Here is a 20,026-nt window from a genome sequence, read left to right on the forward strand (position 1 = left end):
AGGGAGAGAGGGGGAGGGAGGGAGAGAGGGGGAGGGAGGAGGGCGACGGGGGGAGGAGGGCGACGGGGGGAGGAGGGCGACGGGGGGAGACAGAGAGAGAGATCTGTGTATGCTGGGTCTGGTGGCTCAGTGGACGAAGGCGTCTGCTGCAGGGACCTGTGTTCAACCTTATGGTCACAATTTTTTTTTTTGCTTTAGCCCCGCCCTTCCCCCTCTGACCCAGCCCCCACTGGTGCGGCCCTCGGCCACAAACCACACTGTAAATTTGGCCCCCGAGAGAAAGTTTGAGTACCCATGCTGTACAACATCACCAAAAGTCATTGCAGTCAATAGGTCCCAAAGGTGCTGCATAGTAACTTTGCTAATGCTTGTTGCCCAAGTGATTTGGTGCTTTTTCAAACAAAGGGCAACTAGCAGCAGGTGTAAGACCAATATATACTCACTCCCTTTATCCTGAGTTGCCCCCCACCCCCACTGGTTGACTTCGGCCTCCGGGCGCTGTCCTTACTGTCTTGCATGCACTCCCTGCCAGGTCTCTCCCAGACAGAAGCTTTTGTTGTGTCCCATGCCTGTAATTGCTCCAGTAGATAGAAAAGGCCATTTAGTCTGGTATAATTAAATTCCAACCCCTCCTGTCTGGCCAGACAAGTATCACCTGCTGGGCGGTCATGCCGGCTGCCCTGCTCTGCATGACCGCTTAGCCACAGAGCCACCCCCACAGCAAGTTTTACAAGATCTGTGGGGCTCATACGAAGGTTCTGCTCCATTCTCTCTCAAGCTGGTAATGTGGCTCAGCGAGACAAGTGCTCCTTTGTGGACCCCCTTGTGATCTTCAGGTCCGGAATTAAACGTCAGAAAAGCCAGCTTGGCCCTTTATGCTTCGAGGTTGGCAAGTGAGTACTACAGAACTGGTTGGTAGAAACACGATACTAGCATTGTTTGTTTAATAGTTTAGGTTTTATATAAAATGAACCCTGGCAAAGCCAATAGGTGTGGTTTTAATGTGCGAACGCATGTAAAACAGGGATTCTCAATTGCTGTTTATGTGTGTTGCATGCACAAATGCTGTTTATCACTTTAAAGAATAAATTTAGGTGATACAGAATTGAATGCGACAAACAGCTTAATGATTTATTGTAATGTTCAGATGTAAAATAGTCCCTCATGCATTCCAAAAAAGGCACCACCTACAAGGTGTAGTGATACCACAAATAGCATGTGGTGATTCGGCATTATATCTGTGGGGGTAGACAGTGTCAATATTATGTAGATTTAAAAAGAATTGGTGTTATCTAGCTAGACCTAAAAAGGTAACTTCCCCCCGAAGTTCACACGAAGAAACACGTGCTATAAATACTACTTGCAAAAAACCATGCCACACAAATACATTCTGGCTTCATTTTTAAGGTAACTTGAAAAATGTGCATTCGGTGTCACTCCCTTTCACATGAGTCTGGGCCGCCAGATGTAGAGCAAAATCTAAGCCCTGCTGTAGGTAAATAAACTCTTAACGTGTGCAGCTGATTAGGTGTTGACTCAGCGGAGTTATCAGCTGTGGCCTTTTGGATTACGGCCTGTGTTTCCGCATAGCGATATGATAACCGCTATTATTGTCTAACCACTAACAAGAAACTTAGATTAACGCCAAGTTAAATGGATTTTTTCTTGTTTCCAGGGATGCTCTTTCACTGGGCTACGGGCCGCCTCTGGAGAGCCCCACCTTTGATGAGCGAGACTACTACGAGTCTGAAAGAGGGGGAGGAATCCTGGAGTGTAACAAGTGCAGATACCTGTGCACCGGAAGAGGTAAGAAGCTTGCTGCACCACTCGAACTAATGCAGGGTCTGGAAATCGCTCCGCCGATGCACCTCGTTCATGGCCTGTTTCCACCTCTGCTTTTGTAATGGCGCCATCTATGCTGATCCCAGAGATGTTATCACTTGTGGAAACTGGGGAGCAGATTCCTAACTACGAAACCTCTTACGGAGAAATCAATTCACCTCTCTATTTTCGGACAAAACGATGAGCGTTGCAAAAATTGCATTGATTTGACTTTCATAGCAGAGACTTCACCTGCTTTAAATGTACAAGTGGTACCTGCATTTCAATCACTACGTTTCTGTTTGCTGCCTGGAAACTTCTACGTTGAGTCTATACTGTTACGCATTATAAAGATGGTGATAACTAATTATTTCAGAAAATGACCGTACCGACCCCTGTGGCTTCCCGCAAAATGATGCTACCCATAGAAAAATGTGAGGAAGGCCCCCCGTGTCCCCATATCTTGTATCTCCCAGATATTCATTGGCCTGTGGCTAAATGGAGGGTGGTGGGGGGGGGGCAGAGGCGCAACTAGAGCGCCTCATTAACGTGCAAATGGTCTTTTAAAGACCTGTGAAGTGCTCGGGTGCGGCTGCTTTTTTGCCCGGGAAGGTGTCTCATCCCGGGCTGCCACACACGACGGGGGGGGGGGGGCTGAAGCCCTTTGAGTCCAATGGGTGTTGCGCGCCGGGGGGGGGGGGTATATCTGAACGGTTGCCCTCTAAAGACGGGGGCGCCCTGTGCCGCAGGGGCGTGTAACACCTCTCCCCTGCCCCCCCCCCCTCCCCGCTCTGGCTATCGCGATTGTATGACATTTCTGTTACGGCCGCACTCTTAGCCGTTCCGTAGCAGGGCGCACACTTCAACTCTCAGATCCAAGCGTTGCTAAGAGCGTCAAACCCATGAGGCGATATTGCGCAGTCCCCCGCCCGCCCTGACGTTTACAGAAACTGAAGACTGGTTTTTCAAGCTCCTCCGTGGCTCGTACCTGAAGTTTGTGAATCTCGCAGCTCAGGCGGGAGTTTCACTGATCGGTGTGACGTCACACTTGGCTCGTAAATCCTGCTGTTATCAGGAAGCACTGGGGACTTGTAGCTCGGAGTCCAGAGAGCAGTACTGGCCCGTGCTATGCCCTGCGGCGGGGATCTGGCCAGTGCCTGTGTCATAAATGTAGGGGCATTGCTTGAAGTGAAGGGGCAGGCAGTCGACTGCCGGGGTTGCTAAATACCAAGGTTGTCTAGTCTTGATTCCACCTTTCTTCCTCCTCCCTATACTTCCTGTCTCTTTATCTCTCTCCTTCACTGATGTAAAGATCAGTGTTGTCACATGAAACGCTATGTTAAGCAATTTTTTGTAAGTTGCATTCCAGCCAGGTGAGCTGTCTTGCTGCTCCACATTCTTGTATGATTGGCTAGTGGCTTGGTATGGGTGGAGGTGCTGATAAGAGAGGCTGGTAGCTGTGGTCATTGGTGATCTATGATAATGGCAGTGACGGGGTATGATGGCTGCCCTGGATGCAGCGAGTAAGCCCAGCTCCCTTAATGTAGAATTCTAGGTGTTGGGATGGGGTGTGGGAAAGTTCTCCCCTGCCCATTTTTTTTTATAAAATAAAGCGGGCCCAATAGTGCAATTTTACACCTTTATTTTCAAGAAGTTTGCTAAAAACTCTCAGCCTCCGAAAGGGCACTCATTACACATTTCTGTACTTTCGTGGCGTGCCAAGCAAAGCCGAACCTGCCTTGGAAGGATACAGTTTTTCCCCCCCAAAGGTAATTTTGAGAAAATGTGGCATATGGTGAAATGTTCAGCACGGGTTCCCTAGAAGGTGTTAACAAACATAAGTGATGTCAATTCAGAAATTTCTTCACCATAGTATCTGGTACAGTTCTACACCCCACTTTTTTCAGTTTTCCTATTCCGCCGCTCATAGATTTTCAGTCCTATGTTGGGAGCGAAACTTTCCTTGAAAGTGGCAAAGTGAAAAAACAAATATGCACACATCTTAGAATCTGGTCAGTACAGCAGAGCTCAAGAGATGTACAAGCTCCTACAGCAGTGCTGTCCTCCATATAAAGAGATAGAAGACCGATTACGCCAACCTAACAGACTAGGGTTTCACACAGCTTTGGCTATTCATCTAAACATCTGCTTTAAATGCATATTTAGAAATGAATCCTTCTGCCACCAAACATCAGTCAGACAGTTTATGAAAATACACAAATGTGAGGGAACACGCACTGTGAATTTAACAATTAATCCTAGTACTCAGTTTGTAGCGTGCTATGAAGTGTCTCACTCTCTGGTCATAGAGCGTGTATGACATATTCAGAAGCCGCGCCTCCTGTTGGGGTTCGTCCCCTTTAGCACCACAAATTCCCCTATGTCAAGGGGTTGTTAAAAAATGATTCAACTTGAATGTAGTTCAAATGCTATATGTTTATTGTATCAAGGCATTATTCAATTTTCATCCACCTTGTCCAACAATAGATTGTTTTAATAAATCATGATTCTCTTCAAAATGCTATATTTCATCCAAAACAATTCAATTGCATTATCCCATCCCGATGCATCGGACCCTAACAGGGGACGCGGTTTCGGAGTTTGTGAAAATACCCATATTTTACTACCAAATACAAGCAAAATGTTCCCCAAGCAAAAGTTTATATTTTTTATGAAATAACATTTTCTTTCTGAAGCACTAGCATTTATTTGTTGGTAAATACATGTTTCATGCTCATACACTGAGTTGCCATTTTCCTTGTGTTTTCACATATAATGGTGCCACAAATGGATAGGTTGTGCCTTGCATGCACATGTATCGCCACCCATCGCGGTAGATGCCCATAATATGAAAAGAATTGTAACTAATATGCCAGAGGGCAGCATTATACTAAGGACTGACATAATCATTCTACAGATGTCCATAATAGACCAGAAATTAACACTAGTATGCTGGGGTCAGTATAATAACAGAAATGGGCACCATCATGCCACGGTTACATCAGTATGCCAAGAATTACCACTGCTATGCCAGGGTCCACAGACTTGCACGGATTGGCATTATCATTCCATGGATGTTCACAACTTGCCAAGATTTACCATCATTTTGCCAGGACCAGAATCTTCAAAGGGATTGGCGTCATGCCTTAGATGCTCAGATTATGCCACATGTTACCGCAGTCATGCAATGGCCAATATTATACCAGGGGTAAGGCATAGGCACAATCATGTCATTACTGCCCATTGTCAACCAAGAATTGCCACCAAGATGCAGAACAACATTTTACCAGCAGTCTGTACTAGCCTACCATGAATGCCCACAAAATGCCATGAATTAACACAACTGTGCCCTTTAGGACAAACATTACACCAAGGGTGGGCAGTGAGAAAAATATCATTGATGCCCACAATATACCAAGCACTACCACCATTCTGCCAGGGTCACCAATAGTGAGAGTGGATACTTTGTCTTGGATGCCACAGTATGCCAGTAATTATCATCAATATGTCGAACAGCGCGCTCATATATATGCAAGCAAATACTTCCTTGGCAACCAATGGGCTGCTGTGCTTCTGGTCGCCCGTCCCAAGATGTGTCTGTCCTAGTAAAACGGATTCTGTGTGTCTGGTAGTGCAGGGTCTTATTGGGCCCTGCACTTTCAGTCACATTTAAGGTGTGGTGCTGGGTTGTTTAAGGAGTCTGACCTCCGTTCCGCAAGTCGCATTGCTAGAGTCGCACTTCTAAAAATGAGAAAGCTGCATTACCACTGTAACCACATAAATGACGAATGTCCGTTTGGCTAAGGGTGGACATCTGACCTGAGTCACCCACATTTTTTTTTCATCCTTCTCCCCCATGGTGTGCCAGAGCAGGTAGAAAAACATGGGCAGTGTATGTTCGAATGCTTTAATGGGGGAGCTGCTCTAGCTGGTAATGAGGAGGATTTTAATGTGAGCATCCTCTGGTATCAGAGCGCTTTACATAGAAACAGTTACGTTACATGAGGACACACATTCATTTTTGTTAGGCACGGGGAGATTAGGTGATTTGCCCAGAATCACAGGATGTTCAGTGTCCTTGCCGAGACTCGAACCCAGCTCCCCAGGTTCGAGGTCGACCGCCCTAGCCGTTAGGCCAACTCCTCTCCCCAAGAGTACTTGATACTCTTTAAAGCTCATGATTTCACTTGTGCGCCTGATGAAGTCGGAGGGATGCTTCCTGCAATGTTTCAACCATCCATCTTTCAGCATCCTCCACTGCTCCACCCTCGCCACTTCACTTGCAGTTTTTTGGCACACACTGGGCTATGTCCATACATTCTCCAAGTCCCTTTTCCCTTCTGGATGTGAGTAGCCAATTAAAAAATATATAAGTATTTTGTAACAAAAAGAGATAGTTAAAAATATATCATCTCTGTTGGTGACTGTTATTCATAACCAATATAAAGTGGGGCATCAAGGTGGGCTCTTGTGCGATTCTAATTGGTGTAAGTCCAGCCAATTCAAGGAGTCTTCCACTTAGAGTGTGAGGTGGAACTGATAAGTGGAATTCCCTCACCAATTTGGAGCGCTACTCATCGCAGTTGGATGAACACATGATTATGTGCAGGAGGAGTTGCCAAACGCAGGATAACAAAAATGAATGACACACCATATTCCAAATCCGACAATCCCAAAGTAGATGGAATAACCAAAGTCCTGGGACATACATTTCTAAAATTTAGCAATGGAGGTATTTAAGAGTTCTGTGTTTTGAGTTGTTCTAGGGTCTGTATGTCCATGACCTCTTTAGTGGACTACATTGGTGTTTTCGGGTTTTATGATTTGCTGCTAAGGAGTATCCGGCCTAATTCTAGATGTCGCTGGTGTAGGGGGGCTCTGTCTTTTCTTCAGTAAGTTTTAATACAGTGCTTCTCAATTCTGTAGGAAATAAAGATGCTGATTAATCTTTTCTGTGGAAAGAAATCAATATAGCTTTACATTTTTATTAGAGATTCTTCAGTTATCAGATTGCCTGAGGTTTCCAAACCTTTTCAAGAAACTCTATTCACTTCCAATTCCCTAATCCACATACAGAGGGCTTCTTAGACATTTAATTTTCTTTATTCATCTGGTTAGGTGTATGTTTATTCATTGAGATCTTGATAATACGCATGTGATGGTGATTTCGTCTATTCTCGTTTTGTTGCCTTTTTGGTACATTGCATGTTAATAATTTGTGGGTTCTATAATTCTTCAGTGAAGGGTATCCTTTTCTATCCCATTTTTGGCCCATTGAAAGAGGGGTAGTTGTGGAAAACAAGTAATAAACGTGGCTGATCTTGGTTTGGGGAAGTAGAATGAGGAGTGCAGTTACGTGTTTTTGGAGGAGGGTGGGACTGTGAAACCACTATCTGCAGATAAGTTAAGCATGAATGGTAAAAATAGAGTTGTGTTCCAGGGGAATGTGGGATGGCCAAATGGAAGTCTAAAGCATGTGTGTTTGACAAATCCCTTGGTTCCATACTACTAACTCCCTGGATTCCTCTCTGCCCCCTACTTGATGCTGCTAAGCTTTAATCTCTCCATTTTACCCTCATATATCGTAAAGGAATATTAAACAAGCACTGAAGGAGATTTAGCCTACTGTCTCTGAGTCAAATGCACTTGAAGAAGGAATTTGGTTTGTCCACTGAAAGCTCAAAAGACCTGGAGTATTTGCGTTTCAAAACTTGTATAACGACAACAGAGTTTTCTCTTCACATGATCACCATTGCCAACGTTGTCCAGAAAGAAAGGCACATTTGATATCTGTCACCAAATTGGAGAGCAAAATGTCCTAATTGTTTGAGGAACTGAATCCAATCTCTGGAGAATTCTGAATATGTACAAGCAACATTATGCATATTATTCTCTTATATGCAGTGTACAACCATGTGCAAAACAAACGTTCACGAAAGTGCCCGAGAAGATTAGAAAAAACCTAGTTAGTACATCAATCTTTTCGAAAAGGTCTACGCTAAGTAAGAAAATAAGACTTGTCACTGCCTTAAAGCAGCAACAATCTGTCCTACAGCACTAGTTGTTAGAAGTATAAAAACACTGCGGAAGCTGCCCATCAGCAAGGAGTAAATGATGGTGATCAATGCTGGATGAGGATGGCACATTGCGCACCACGTACAAAACACATTCTTAATCACAAGTGTGATTTGCAAAGAAGACGGACACTGCAAAATTTCTGTCGGTGATCACCCTTTTTGGACACAAACTCGGGCCTACTAAACAAACTGTGGCATCTAAAAGGCTCAGCTGCCCATGTCTTAAGTGTATAAAATGTAACTTTATTGGGAAAAATGGTTCACAGCTGCATTTGAAGTCTGGAAGTTATGAAGTTCACCACCAAAAACAGACAAAGGAGGAAAAGCTAAGCTGGGGGAACATTAAATGCAACAAAAAAAACAGCCACTACTAGGAACATGAATACAGGCAAAACCCATCTGGCAGATTCGTACCGGGAACAGCATCTATGAAGTATCCAATCAAAGAGTAACTCTGCTCCTTTAAGATGTATTTGCAGATGGGCGGAGGTAAAGTTTATTTATTTATTTAGTTTTAAAGTTTTATAAAGCGCGAACATGACCAACGAGGGTATCAGCGCGCTTTACAATTTGTGCAACAAGAAGGGTACAAGCAAACAAAACAATCAACACAGCGCAAATTCACAGTCTTATAATGTCCGAACATTCTCCTGAACCAGGCAGCTCGGCCACAGATCAACGTCTATGGCCCCAGTGTCCAATGGGGAAGCCTGACTCAGGCAGACATTTCTTCATCAAGAGCCCTTTGACTTCTGTGTTTTGAAGAGGGCAGTGGAAGAGTTCGCCCTGACTTCAGGGGGAAGGGAGTTTCAGATCCTCGGAGTCATACCAGAGAAGGCTCGATTGTAGGTATTTTTTTTTCTTGAATTTTAATGGTTTAAGCAGTAGTGGATGGCTTTCTGTGCAATGCAAGCAATTTTAATTGTATCTGAGCTTCAGTTCAGGGCCAGCAGGTCCAGAGAAATATGGTTGTATTTTTTTTAGTGCCAGTTATGTACCTGGCAGCCGAATTGAGGGCAACCCTCAGAGGAGCCGTCTTCACTCTGGGCAAGCCGCACAGCGTTGCGCTACCGTAGTCCAGCTTTGAGATCACTAATGCTTGTATTGCAACCTTTAGGTCAGGAGCAGGGACATAAGGTTTGAGTTTTCTTAGGATGCTGAGTTGGAAGTTTGCTCCTTTGGTGAGGGAACTAATGTCCTTCTGCATGTTCAGACTTTTGTCTAATATAATACCCAGAGAGAATGCCGAATCCACAAGGTAAGGACTACAATTAAGAGCAGTAAGCTGATTCAACCATTGGTCCATGACCTGAGACTGTTTGAGGGGTGAGATTAGGAGGAATTCAGTTTTTAGAGCATTAGGCTTCAGGTGGTTACGTGTCAGCCAGCTTTGTGTTTCCAACAGGACTGAGTTGAGGGCTTGAATGTCTTCGGGGAGGCGATCTTCAGGTATAGTTGGGTATCATCCGCATACATTTGATCGTGAATGCTGGATGATTTCAGAATTTGTGTCAGAGGCTTCATGAACAGGTTAAAGAGCGTGGGGGAGAGCGCTGGACTCTGGGGAACCCCCAGAGTGAACGGTGCAGGATGGGACAGGGATTGGGTCACCTTGAAGCTTTGGGATCTGTTCCGAAGGAACGAAGAGAACCAGTTTAGAACAGGCCCAGACAGCCCCATCCTGTGTTCCAGGAGGTCAATTAGGTTATCGTGTTTGACAGTATCGAATGCTGATGAAAGGTCAACAAGGATCAATAGGCACAACTCATGAGCCAACATTCTTAGCGCATCATCGACAATGTGCGTTAGCGCAGACTCTGTACTATGGCCCGGGCGGAATCCAGATTGGCATTGGTCCAGGAGTTGGAAATGGTCGATGTGGTTCGAGTTGGGCGAGCACACATTTCTCCAGGGGCTTTGACACGGTGGGGATGTTTGAGATTGGGCTAAAGTTAAGAAGGTCCATGTGATCAGCAGATGGTTTCTTCAGAATCGGGGTAACTTGACCCGATTTTAGGCTATCCGGAATAGCACCTTGTCAAGTTTGTCCAACATAAATCAAATGTCGACGTGGCCTTTAAGTATGTACCTTGAAAACGCAGGAGGGGAGTAAGACAATATCTACTATTGTTCTTGCAGAAGGAAAAGCAGACACACTAGTCTGTCTGGCTGTTTTAGGTGGCTTGTGATCCAGGGAGGGGAACCACCAAGAAAATGAACCCATTCACACTTCATGGTCAAGGGAAAGTGGCAGGGCATTTTCGGATCCATTCCCACCAGTAAACTCTTTCTGAGTAACTGCAATGTGCAGCGTCGGGCACAAGCAGCTTAGTGCTAGATTTTGCACTTTGCACTTATTACAGGATGAGCAGAAATAGATTTCGCTCCTGAGTTTTGCACATGCATTTTCCTCCATGTTTTTTCTGGAAGGAATTGCATTTCGACCTTCTCGTGACATCTGTGCCAGAAGATAAGCTAGTTAAGACGGGGCAACAGGGGGAAAAGGATGGAAATCAATTTCAGTCAAAGACTATGTTCTAGTGTTACCACCTCGATTACCTTGTGTATAACAGTCTTCAGGAATATAGAATACCCGTGCATATCAAACCCCAATGGATAGATGGATACATTTAGCTAGCTACTCAAGCAGCTCTTAATGACAAAATGCTCACCAGTAAGCTGTATGTGGTTGGGTTCCTAAGAATGCAGAGTATTTATGGATCACATTAAGGAAGGAAGTGGGGCGCATGATTCCATCTTATCTAGCATAGCGTGCAATAAAATAATGTAAAAAACGAACAACCGACAACTCCAACATAATAAATTATTTAAAAAATGGTTCTGGTAACAAATGATTTATTTCTATTGTAGGGAAAGTGGTTAAACCTACACTGTAGATCAATAAGATGTTTGTTTGCAGATAATGGAGGCAAATTAAATAACTTCACTGTAATAGGCTGGATTACTACTTGGCATCTCATCAACAAGGTGCGGATTGAGCTCTCGAGCCCCATAGTGTGGGTTTGATCTGCAAAAGTAGCAGCCATTGTGTCCAAAACACTGGATATCCAGCACCAAAGAGAAAAGAACACAGTTTGCCTCTCTTGGACAGCTAACCTGTCCTTGTTTAAATGTGTATATAATGTAGGGTGTACCTGTATGTTTGCACAAGGATGCAGCGTTCAGAAATAGTTATTAATCCAGATAGTAACTGAGTGGACTTTGTGAGTACAATTAATGGGGCTCACACTCTGACTGAGGACTTGCGTCCTTTCAGAGGAGCCATGTCTACTTTCAGCTGTTCTGTCACAAATATGGATGTTTAAGCCACCTCAGTGTTCATATTTCACCACCGGTGTTTCCCTCTGAAGTATCAATGCAGAGATGCTCTGTTTGGTGACACCCACAGATTTGCAAGGTGACATCATGGGTGAGCATGTACCGAAGCGTGGCCTGGAAACAAGGATGTTATTCTGGAGTCAAAGGGTCCAGCATTGACATAATGAGGTTAGCTTGCCCCACTAGGAGACAGCAGCAGGGACACAGACTGGGCAGATGAGCACGGTCGAAAGGTCGCAGCCAGCCAATGGGAGAAATATGGTGAAAAAGCTGTGAGGAGTGGAAGAACATCATACTTGGATTTTGGATAGTTCTACAAGTTAAAGGTGGATCATGGTTGGAAGAGATATGGAACATCCTTGCACATATTAGTGTAAGCCAATATTTTTGCTCTTCAGAGTACATCGGTGAATATTTTTCATCTGTCCTCACAGAAATAAACCATAACTGCATATCACTGAGGCAGATCCAAGGGTATACTTCACAATCTCCTAGAAGAAAAACCTATCTATGTGTTATACAGATATTAGGACTTGGAAAATATTGTAATGACTGGTCTCGCTAACAACACCTATACATAATGTACATGCTAAATAGTCTAAAAGGAAAAGAAATCTGGAAACGTAGGCTAAATGAATTTTGGTTAGCATCATGAACAACATCTATGAATAAGAATGCAGCAAAATGAGAAAATTGTAATTAATTCCAATTGTTGGAATGAGCCCTAGGAGAAGAAGCAAACCAAAGAAAGTGTTAGTAGTTTGCGGCATACATTTAAACACATTTGGATAGATCGTGGAAGTCCCTGAAAACAACATTTTATCAAGTTTATCTGGGCAGACTAATAAAAGGTGACACCTTAAGTGCATAATATATTTAAAGGTTTAATTAGCTGTTATTTCTAGCACATGATTTCCTGACAAACTATATCAAACAGTCCAGTGAAAGCTACAATGAACATGTGTTCACTGATCTCCCTACCATGCCAGGTAGTTGACCTGTGGCCAAATGTACAAACCGACTTTGCATTTGTAAAGCTAGCTCTGCACAAACTAGCTGACTTTGTAAATGAGAGTCCATATTCGCAATACATAAAAGGTGTATTTCAGTTTGAAAATGACATTCACAATGTCATTGTAGTACCCACTTGTAGGTTAAGAGTAACACGCCCCCCCTTTCTAGTGTCATCCCATGGCAGCCAGAAACCACGTGCAATAGGGGAGAGCTGCATGGCAACTCATTTCCTCGGTGTTTAGAACAGCTGCCATTATTGGCATACAAGGATCCTCCAATGAACTTTTCATAATGCACCCTTTATTGTGGCATTAGGAGAGGTGTGGATTGCAATGCCAGTTGACTGCGAAAATGAGAAGGTAGTCTGAAGTCTGCTGGGTCCTGGAGGCCTCCATCCCTGCTGCCTAGGTTTGCCATGAGGTAAATGGCCAAACCCACCTCATTGTTATTCATGATCTGAGCCATATGTGTCTCAGTGAACCACAGTTCCTTGGCGTGAACTGATTGGTGCATGGGAGCAAGGTCAGCTGAAGCATCATCTTAACCACTTTCGAAATTCTCATGTGGTCTAGTAGTTTAATGTAATGCCGTAGTATGCAGAGTTGTGATGGCTTTTAAAAACGGAATATCTTGAGTAACCCCCCCCCCCCCCCCCCCCCATACATGCCGGGAGCACTTTTGTTAGGAATTTTGAGAGAAAGGGAAAATCTGCATGGAAGCCCGCCCTAGGTAGGACAGGGCCTTCTGACGCATCAAAGGTGACTGCTGTTTGGTGAATGGGCTTCCACCAACGATTGACTGTCGATAGAGACTCTAACTGCAATCAATCAGCAGTTGCCCCACCTTTAAATGAGTCTGGGGGAACAGAGTTTGGCCGAGTAAAAGTCTTGGTAATTGACATTGTGTCTCCTGCCCCACCAAACTCTAAATGACCCACCCCTAATGCTAATCTAATACAAATCCAAAGTAAGACGCTGTCATTATTCGGAAATCTATTGCAAATTTACTTCGCTTAAAAAGTATCTTATCAGATAATTAGTCTAACTGTTGGAGAAGAGGAGAAAGCCCATGAGTTGGGTGGTATGATAGTTAGCTGATGCAGAGGCTGGCTTTCATAGCTGACGTCGACTAACAAAAGTGGTATGCACGCCCATCTGTGGAGCATAAGGTGAAAGGGAGGGATACAAATGTTGGTTTACTTTTGGGTGTCACATATTTGTGCTTATGTTTTCTTGGGATATTGTTTGCAATTGTCTTGGCATGCAGGAGGCTCCAAGAATAATATATAATTTCCCTGAAGGCAATTCTAACCGGACCTTCCGCTTTTCATTCTTCCAGCTTGCTGTCAATTGGTGGAAGTCCTTTTGAACATGTTGATTCTCGTCTGCGCCTCCGTGTCATACAATTCTACAGGTGGCTTCACCGGCATCACCAACATGGGAGGCATTTACTACTATGCATTTGGAGGGGCCTACAGTGGCTTTCAAGGCGCAGATGGAGAGAAAGCACAGGAGCTGGATGTTGCATTCTACCAGCTGAAGCTGCCAACGGTCAGTGCCACCATGGCGTTTGGAGGAGCGTTAATGGGCTTCAGCTGCCTTATGGTTCTCATTGGCGTGTTCAGACTTCCTTGGTACTTCCCAATATGGTTGCTTGTTGAGTGCATTCTGGATATTCTCATCGCTTGTGGATATGTGCCAGCCTTGTATTTCTACTTCCGTAAGCTGCTGGATGCCTATGCGACACAGGTGTGTACAGATCGGGAGGCTTTGTACAAAAGCAAGGGGTACCCTGGATTTAGTTGTGCCCTCCATGGGGCTGATATTGCTGCTGGTCTCCTTGGATGCCTTGCCATTGTGGTATTCTTCCTAAGTGCTTTCTTGGCAGTTCGTGGTTTCCGTCGAGTTCGACTTATGAAGAAGCAACAATCAGCTCAGAATTTGGAGTTTTAGCTGTTATGTACATAAACAAACAAACCGACACGTTCAGCGTTGTGCCACGTTGAAGGATGCGTGCATACTGAACAACTCAGAACCCAGAGGCACATCTGAGGCAGAGTATCCACAGGCACAGGATAGACCTCTCACAAGGTCACCAGAGAGGCCTGCATATGCGGGCCTGTACATAACAAATAGGAGTAAAGTCTGAAACAGAGGGATCTGCCTTTCAAGCCCCACCACCCCTTTAAGACTTCTATATCTGATATGTTTTGTTAAACTCCACTAGTCACCAGAGTGAAAACGAGGATGTTTGATACCACAGAGTGGCATTTTTGCATTGCTCTATTGAAAGCGGTGCTCTGGGCCCTCTTACTGGTGACATTAATGCTCTGTTTTACAGTGAACTCATTTAACTTATGAATCCAGATGTGTTCCTTTGGGGAATGTTTTTAAACCAGATAAAAAAACTGTAAGGCTTTTTGAAAATTGTGTTGGGGTGGAAAGACCACCATTGATTTTGGCATCGCTCAGGGCAGAGCGAGAGATCCTGCGCTAGAAGAGTATATCCTGGGGAGATGGATTTGTAGGAGGAAGTTGTGACCTGAGAACGCAAACAAGTATGTCTTGAGTACTTTGCTAATGAAGACCAGACACATCACCAACAAAAAGGACTCAACTGTTTCCCCATCCCATCAGAACTAGGAGGTCAAGTTGGAATGTGCTCACTTCTTAAAGAACTCAGAACAGTCTATGAAACAAATCTTAAATTGTAACTGGCTGAAAAAGCATGGGCTTCAACACTTGAGTTTTGTTGTGTGCTGGTACATTGTGTTGTTAAATAATACTGACCAGTGCTCAAGACTACTGTGAAAGAGAAGGGCATGTATTCTGTGACCTGCTGTCAATAACTTTCTTTTTTATTGCGCACTCTTGTGTCATTTCTATGGCGAAGCTTTGTTTAGGAACTGTTTTGAATGATTTAAGTAAAAGGAAAATTACTTGGCTACAACTTTAGTCTATCAAGGGTATCTTAAATTTCTAAACACTGAATAACTCTAACTAAAACAGCCCATCCAACAAAACGCACTGCCATGTATACTTTGGGGGCATGATTTCAGTGTCTACTCTTATGTAGTGTGCGTTCATTTCCACTTCAGATTAATACATTTACAGCTTTGCTCCACGTTGCCTCTCCAATCTGTTTTTAGAACAGTTTTCAATATGCCACAAACTAGTGGACAGGTTTCCACCAAGCCATTGAAAGAATACATACGGATCCAATTTCTATCTTCATGGCAACAAGTCCTGTAGTAGGGTTTTGCATAAATCAACCAGACTTGGATTGCTCTCCAAATTACGTTTCATATCCCCTTGCCAAATCTCAGACAAATTATGAACAAAGAACCAGTTGTGAATGGAATATTTTGCTCACCAAATTTGATTTGATGCCAGAGGATTTGCCAAAAGGGTAAATTGCGAACAAGGGATCTCGGCAATAACTGTAGAAGAGCAACCCTTCTCTGAAACCAAATCACTTTGAAACCAAATCACTTTAAAGTGAGACATAAATTATGCAAAACCAAAGGAAAGAGGTTCTGTAAGCTTCCAATTTAGATAGAGCGTTCAAGGTGAAATGCCTCGAACAACACTTACTGTTACAGCCGATATTGCGTACTTCATACTCTTGCATCACCGGATACAGCATTACCATAAAAATAATATAATGTTTTTTAACAGATACCTGTGTTCTCTTCCTAAATGTGTTGACATGACCATTTGTACACATACCAAAAGATCTGTGCATTAGTATATGTAGAGAAACATAGCAATCAAGACGTCTATATTTTTGTACTAGTGAAATAAAGAAAAATGACTAAATATTGATGATCTGAGTGATTTCTTGCCCTTGAAAACTGATCACTTTTAAGCCCTACTGAAAATCAACAGGGTCAACTTCTTATATCTTATAAAGTAAACAGGACTATTGTTTAAGTTATTTTCGACTATGAACTTTAAAATTCTCTTCTGAATGTTCATTTGGCGGTTGTAATTGATTTAATGTTTGTGATCCATTTGACTCTTACCAGCTGGATTGCCTTTTCTTTTTGTTTTACTGAGCACAGCTGGCAGATGCCTGTGCCCCAGTCTTAAGCTTGCTTGTCATGGAAAGCTTCCTAATCAAACTACTTAGCCATTCAGGAAAATCAGGAGGCAGGCTGGCATACATCGATCGGCCTGCCACATAAGCTACTTTTAACTATAAACTCTGCTTCGATGATTCAGTTTGAAGTTATGGATTTAATACCCATCACAATGTACTGATGTTTGTTTGTGTGTTATCGCCATCTGGTATGCAACACCAACAGCTGAACACTCTGGGATTTGTTGGAGACTTGGGGCGTCAGCATTTGGAGTTGGATAATTTTTATGATAAGGCTGGATTGTGTGGGTAGGAGGTAAATTGAACATCTCCAAACTTTTCAATAGCCATTGTCTCTGGCTAACCACCCACCCATGAGACAGGACAGATTCTGACCTAATTCCTTATGATAACCTGACTGTTACTTGGATTGGCTTCACTCCAGTAGGATGGACATATTGGCAAGCAGAACGCTTCACTTTCCAAGCAGAGTCTATATGCCGGGGCCACTAGACTTATGCAATTCAGCAGCGTTTTTTGCTTAATTATAGATTTACCGCATTTGCCACACAATACATAATCTGTAGATTTAACCCCCCAAAAATTATTTCTGGCTTAAACGGATCAAAAGTTATTAAAGTGTTGCAATGAGTTCCCGCAGAGTGGAAGGCTGTTCGCAAAAGTTGATTGGTCATCTTACAGTTGCAAATTGCTGTATTTGGTGTTAAACTGGTACTTCTGAGGTGAAACCTTTGACCATACACTTTTACCATGAGTAAAACCGGCAAAATAATAGTGATGCTGTAAAAAAAAAAAAAAGCCACATTACGACGCATAATTTGCCTTTTATTGCGCATAATTTGGTTCTCCCCTGCTGCATAAATCCAGTGGCCGTGGCTATAAGTTAAATATAATTTGCCCTTGCTTTTTTCCTGCTTAAAAAAAAAAGCCTTTTTCTCCTAGCGAATTTAAAAGTACATTTTTGTGGTATTTCACTCTCCTATTATTGAAAACACAGAATACTACTTGCCAATTTCTTACAGCTTAAGCAGTGTCGTTGGGTAAGCCAGCAGCACGACTCCTAAAGCTAACTGATAAAATGAGAATGAGATATATATATTATGTGTACGGTAACCATATTTTCGGTACCGACACCTCAATGAAATTGAACACTGGTCTCCTTGGGACCTACTATGATGCACTTTCCGGAAGTCAGGCTGAAACGGGCAAGAGTAGTGCTGGGTGCGTTTGGGACACCGGAATACACACAAAGGTCCCGCGGTCTCGTTACGATCAGGCGCCTCCCATCACTTTACCAATTAAGGGCACTATTTAATAACACCCTCTACCCACACTTACTCGTCACCGGGGAGGAGCACAGTACACAACTCGGTGATCCTGCGGAGAGCGCACCTTGACGAAGTAAGACGCTGTGATCTGGATGAATGACAGTTGGATGCCTGTGTAGTAGGATACAGTCCACACCAGTATGCCTCCTTCTCATTTCCCGTATTTCGGTAAAAGTATGCTGCCTAAATTCTTTTTTTATTTGCTTACCTCTTCAGAGTTTGACTACAGGGGTTCTCCTTTACTCCCCCTCCCATTGAGTACATAGGGTTAAGGCTGTAGGTAAGAAGTGGGAAGTAATTTTCCCCTTGATTTTACTCACTTGTGTATTCACGTATGCCAGTCACGTGTTATACACTTGCACTACGCGCACTTAAATTTGTATACAGTGGCGTCTGTTTGATTTCTCATGAATGACCCCTAAACCTACCGGTTGCTGAGTATGTGTTTCATCATATTCCTTTTTTTCCCCTCACAGGGTACTTTTTGACCCATATAAACAGCAGAGAGTGACTACAGTCTCTCCACCGCTGATTTCCTTTAACCACAGTATTGGTAAGAGTGGAGCCCGTTATTTGGTTAAATACTAAGGTCCTGTTGACAAAGGGCAGAAACATGTCGACCCATTTTCAGACCAATTTTCCTACGGCGAGGGGATATTAACTTTCCCAATTGCGCCATACACTTGTTTTTATAAACCATATAGTTTCCTAGATCATTAAAATAGGTAATGAGGTTACTATAATGGTTTTTAATTTCACTTATTTACTTTGGGCCCCACATAGATAGAAGTGCATACCTGTCGTCAGGTGTATGCCCGCCCTCTATCAAACCAAGTTTTTAGAGGGCGAGGACTGGCCGATGATGAAGCATGACACCAGGTGGTGTGTGAGGCCAGTCCGTAACTTTTAGTGAGATGTCCACACTCAGTCACATAACACTACTTGGCACTTTTTAGGTCATTCTTATAGGAGCGGCCCTATTTGTGTGTATCATCATATATAGTTTATGCCATGGCATTCTTTGTATGTATATTTATGTAAAACCAGGAGGCAAGCGGATGCTGTAAGGTAAAATCCCACTCAAGATATTTTCTCCATTAGTAGAGTTGTTTCTCTGTAAAAAGTAGTTGTCGCATGCTATCTGTGATGCATTGATAAAACAATATCTATGGAGAAATGGTGATTGTCAAAAACGTTTTCTTACATTTAAGGCTGCTGAACATTCCCCCAGCCCCCACCTCCACCAAAATGGAATGCTTCATGCCAATTACAATCTGGACTATTTGAGGGGTAGGGCCATCATAGGCCTGCAGAACCAAAGCCACTGTCTAATCACTTTTGCAGAAACTCTGCATAAGGGTCAAGAACAGGGGCCTCAGGCAGCCCCGCCTCCTGCTTGAAAGCCAAAGAATGTGGAGAGTGCGATGGACTTGTGCATGCTGCACTTACTGGAGCACTTGGGCAGGTCCATCGTGGCATCAAGTAAAGTGGAGAACCTCCCAGCCTGAATCGGCAAATAACATGACTAAGATCTGAAAGGAAACAAAGCAACACTTTCCACATTCCCTCTAACCATTGTGCCAAACAGCATGGCCAGCCAAACCTTCTAGGCTAGAGACTGCTGCCTTTTGGAAGACTAGTGATATAGTGGTCTGAAGGACCAGCGAGTGATGCTACAGCTTTCTGCTGAAACGAGGCTCCCTATCTTGTAGAAGTATGAGTCACACCCACACCTATACGCACCTCTCTGGACCCCGTGAGCCTGCTTAGACTACCCCACGTCTACCTACAGCCCAATCACCTAATAAAATGCCTGTCACCGATAGGCCTGGTGTTGGGTACCAGAATAGAAAGGGAGGATGGATTGGACACATCACGGCATGCAAGAAAATGATCCAGCTACACATAACCCTGGTCCTGACAATAGCTGATCCCTCTGAAGGCTGAGGCTCACCTGCTGGGGCAATACAGGACCAAATGACAACACTAAACACAAAACTATCTCGCCCTATTTTAGAAAAGTCCTCGCATCTGTAAGGAGAGAGAAACAACAGGAGTTATTGCTTCAGGATTCCTTTTTTATGGTTCCCAGGGTAATCTGAGCCTCAGTTGAAGACCAGGGGTGTAAGTATGCATTCAAGATGTGTCTGCAAAATCACTAAATAATTCCAGGAGATAGTGTGCCAGAACAGATGTACATTTTTTAACTGCTTCAGTGTGTTGGACACTCTGCTCACGTCGAACACATTACCTCTGTAGTGCAGTAGATGTAAAGTGTTTCTCAACCACACTGAGCAGAACAGAACATCCTTCCTTTTGGTGGAGGAACTGTAAGGATCATGTGTG

The 20,026-nt window shown here is 43.6% G+C and overlaps 1 protein-coding gene across 8 annotated transcripts in view; it reads left to right on the top strand.

Annotated features, from left to right (window-relative positions):
* The window catches only part of MARVELD3 (MARVEL domain containing 3), an 813,614-nt gene that overhangs the window by 764,567 nt on the left and 29,021 nt on the right, over positions 1-20,026 (top strand). For 5 of the 8 annotated variants that reach the window (XM_085638771.1, XM_085638777.1, XM_085638773.1 and 2 more), the window contains one exon: positions 1,676-1,806. In XM_085638771.1, coding sequence (XP_085494897.1) covers positions 1,676-1,806 — 131 coding nt within the window. Of the gene's footprint in view, positions 1-1,675; positions 1,807-13,589; positions 16,070-20,026 lie in introns of those variants that run through there. The other 3 variants (XM_085638772.1, XM_085638774.1, XM_085638778.1) reach the window with 1 other exon arrangement.

The sequence above is a fragment of the Triturus cristatus genome, chromosome 12 (genome assembly GCF_964204655.1).
Source record: "Triturus cristatus chromosome 12, aTriCri1.1, whole genome shotgun sequence".
Lineage (NCBI taxonomy): Eukaryota > Metazoa > Chordata > Amphibia > Caudata > Salamandridae > Triturus > Triturus cristatus.